At 58.9% G+C, this 2,500-nt stretch overlaps 1 protein-coding gene across 1 annotated transcript in view; it reads left to right on the top strand.

Moving 5' to 3' along the window:
- Window positions 1-2,500, top strand: part of LOC104166721 (probable E3 ubiquitin-protein ligase MID2) — a gene marked incomplete at both ends in the record, with an annotated part of 23,009 nt that overhangs the window by 14,109 nt on the left and 6,400 nt on the right. Inside the window, 2 exons of the mRNA XM_009706746.1 lie at window positions 1,561-1,709; window positions 2,238-2,365. Of these exons, the coding sequence (XP_009705048.1) occupies window positions 1,561-1,709; window positions 2,238-2,365 (277 nt within the window). The remainder of the gene's footprint in view (window positions 1-1,560; window positions 1,710-2,237; window positions 2,366-2,500) is intronic.

Below are 2,500 nucleotides of genomic sequence, written 5' to 3'. Positions count from 1 at the left end.
GAACGGCTCCACCAGAATCAAAGTATCGTCTCTGGCACCAGCAAAGCGTCAGCCAGCCAGAGCAATGGTACAGCGGGTTTTAAATGCATGGTATTGACCTCAGCCGCCTCCAGCTCCGGGCTTCCCTGAGCTCCCCTGAGCTCCAGCTTGAACAGAACTACCCCAGAGATCTGTGCCGGCTCCTCTGTAACCTGCCTTTTCCCTCCGACCTGCTGTGCTCCTGGCTCACGTTTGGGTTTTCCCATTTCCAGCGTGAAGCTGTCGGAAGGGATGCTGCAGGGTCGGAGCCCCAAGGGATGCTGCAGGGTCGGAGCCCCAGGGCGACCCAGTTTTACCTGGGTACAGTCTGGTGTGAGTCGGTGCCAGGGGTGTCTGCACACGTGTGCGTGGGTGTGTGTTCACGTAGAGACAGGAGGGAAAGAAGGAGGTTACATCGCGTGGTTATTTTATTGTCAGAGCCATAGGCCTTCATTCAGTAGACCCTACAGAAATACGACCATTGCAATCCGTCAGCAGCTTTAGGGATGACCCGGGTCTTGTGCCTGCCTTCCCTTTAGCTTCGCCCTGGCTGCATGGAGGAGGGGCAGTTTCAAAGGGACTTTCCCTAGTGCTCCAGCACAGCGTTCCCCTGAGACACGGAGGTTTTGCCTAGGAAATAACGTTTCTTGTGGTTGCTTTGCGCCCCGCACTGCTGCTGAGGACGGGTCCTCTGCAGAAGAGAGAAGAGGTGCCGTCAAACCTGTTCTCTTTGCTCATTCCTTAATGGCTTAAGCCTAAGGTGAAGCTATCAGTAACTGTCTTCCACAGAGCTTTGCGGGGACGGGACCGAAGTGTGGGGGTTGCTTTTCCCCAAAGTCACTTCGTGGCCCCCGTTGAACGGCGGCTGGGCCAGGTCTGAGTTTCCGCCAGGCACGGCCAAGCCCTGAGCCCCGGCCCCAAGCCCGGGCTGTGTGGGACTCGCGGGATGCTTGTGTGGACGGAGCAGAGCCCGTTCGAGCCACGTGCCCTGGTTTGGGTGCAAACTGGTGCCTGGGCTGGTTTTTCAGCTCCCGCTTCCCTGTGTTGTGGGTAACTCTCCTGTCCCGTCTTACTGCAGCACCTCACCTTTAATTGCAAAACGATTTGCGGCTGCTGATGTGATGTTTTCCAGCAGCTCTGCTGGGGCTGAGCCAGCGTGAAGTTTCCTTGCCCTGTGCTGAATCGCTTTGCAGGAGCGCTCCTCTCCCCGCCAAACCTGCCGGGAGCCGGCACAGGGGGATGACATTGCGTTGGCACGGGAGGAGCGGGGAGAGGACGCGTCACTCTCCTGCTTCGGTCACGCGTGGGACCCTTAGAGCAGTGCAGAGACCTCTCCCCGGGGCTTTCCCACCTGCAAGCAAAATTTACCATAGAAAGTGCCTCGCTGCTCTCCCTCCCCAGAGCCTCTGGGGACATTTCCGTGCCGTTTCTCCGCTCCTTGCTTCCCCTGAGCAGCCCCTGGCTTAGGATGGGATTTTCTCCATGCATTTCAAGCTACATGCTGGCTTTTGAGCGCCTTACTTCCATCCGCTGCTCTTGCAGGTGATGAAGCTGCGGAAGCTGGCCCAGCAGGTCGCTAACTGCCGGCAGTGTCTCGAGCGCTCGACCGTCCTCATCAACCAGGCAGAGCACATCCTGAAGGAGAACGACCACGCGCGGTTCCTGCAGACAGCCAGGAACGTGGCCGAGAGGTGGGCTGGCACGCCTGGCTGGGGACACCCACGGGACATGGCTGGAGTTGTCCCCTGGTCACAGCTCCCTGCCCAGGGACACCCTGTCCTTCCCCCTGCGGCCGTCCAGCGTGCTGCCCTCTGATAAACACCGGGGTCAGGGCTGTCACCAACTCCCATCCCTCGCAGGACTGGAGTTGCACGGCAGGTCCTAATGGAGCTGAACGTCTCCTGTGGGAGCAAACATCATTCCCTGGGCGGGGGAGTGGTAGAAACACCAATCTGAAGGGAGCTCGGGGGCAGTCGGGGCTGGGACCCCTCAAGGATGGAGCCCCCCCACCTCTGTGGGGACCTGTCCCCAGGCCGGACCACACTCCTGGGGCAGGAGCAGTGGTTGGTAGGTGCAAGCCGGTTTCCCAACAGTGTGTAATGTCCTGTAATGTCACGGGGAGGCTGCTCGCACCCTTTTAGTCCCCCGCCTTGCCGCTGCTGGGCGTTGGGAGCAGCGTGCACCCTGATGCGTATTGATGGTCTCTTCTTTTCTTTCAGGGTCGCCATGGCAACTGCATCCTCTCAAGTTCTGATACCAGATATCAATTTTAATGATGCCTTTGAAAACTTTGCTTTAGATTTTTCCAGAGAGAAGAAGCTGCTGGAGGGGCTGGATTACCTAACCGGTGAGTGCACAGGCACGCTCCCCACGGCTTCCCCACGGCCGCCCACCTGTGCCCCACCGAGGGCTGGCAGGGGCATTTTAAAGCAAACTGAGTTGCCACTCATTGTCGGTGGTAAGAAGTGCCTGGTCGCTGTGG

The sequence above is a fragment of the Cariama cristata genome, unplaced genomic scaffold (assembly GCF_000690535.1).
Source record: "Cariama cristata isolate BGI_N322 unplaced genomic scaffold, ASM69053v1 scaffold15500, whole genome shotgun sequence".
In the NCBI taxonomy this organism is placed as follows: Eukaryota; Metazoa; Chordata; class Aves; order Cariamiformes; family Cariamidae; genus Cariama; species Cariama cristata.
Note: the sequence above shows the minus strand (reverse complement) of the source record. Positions and strands in the feature narration are given on the sequence as shown.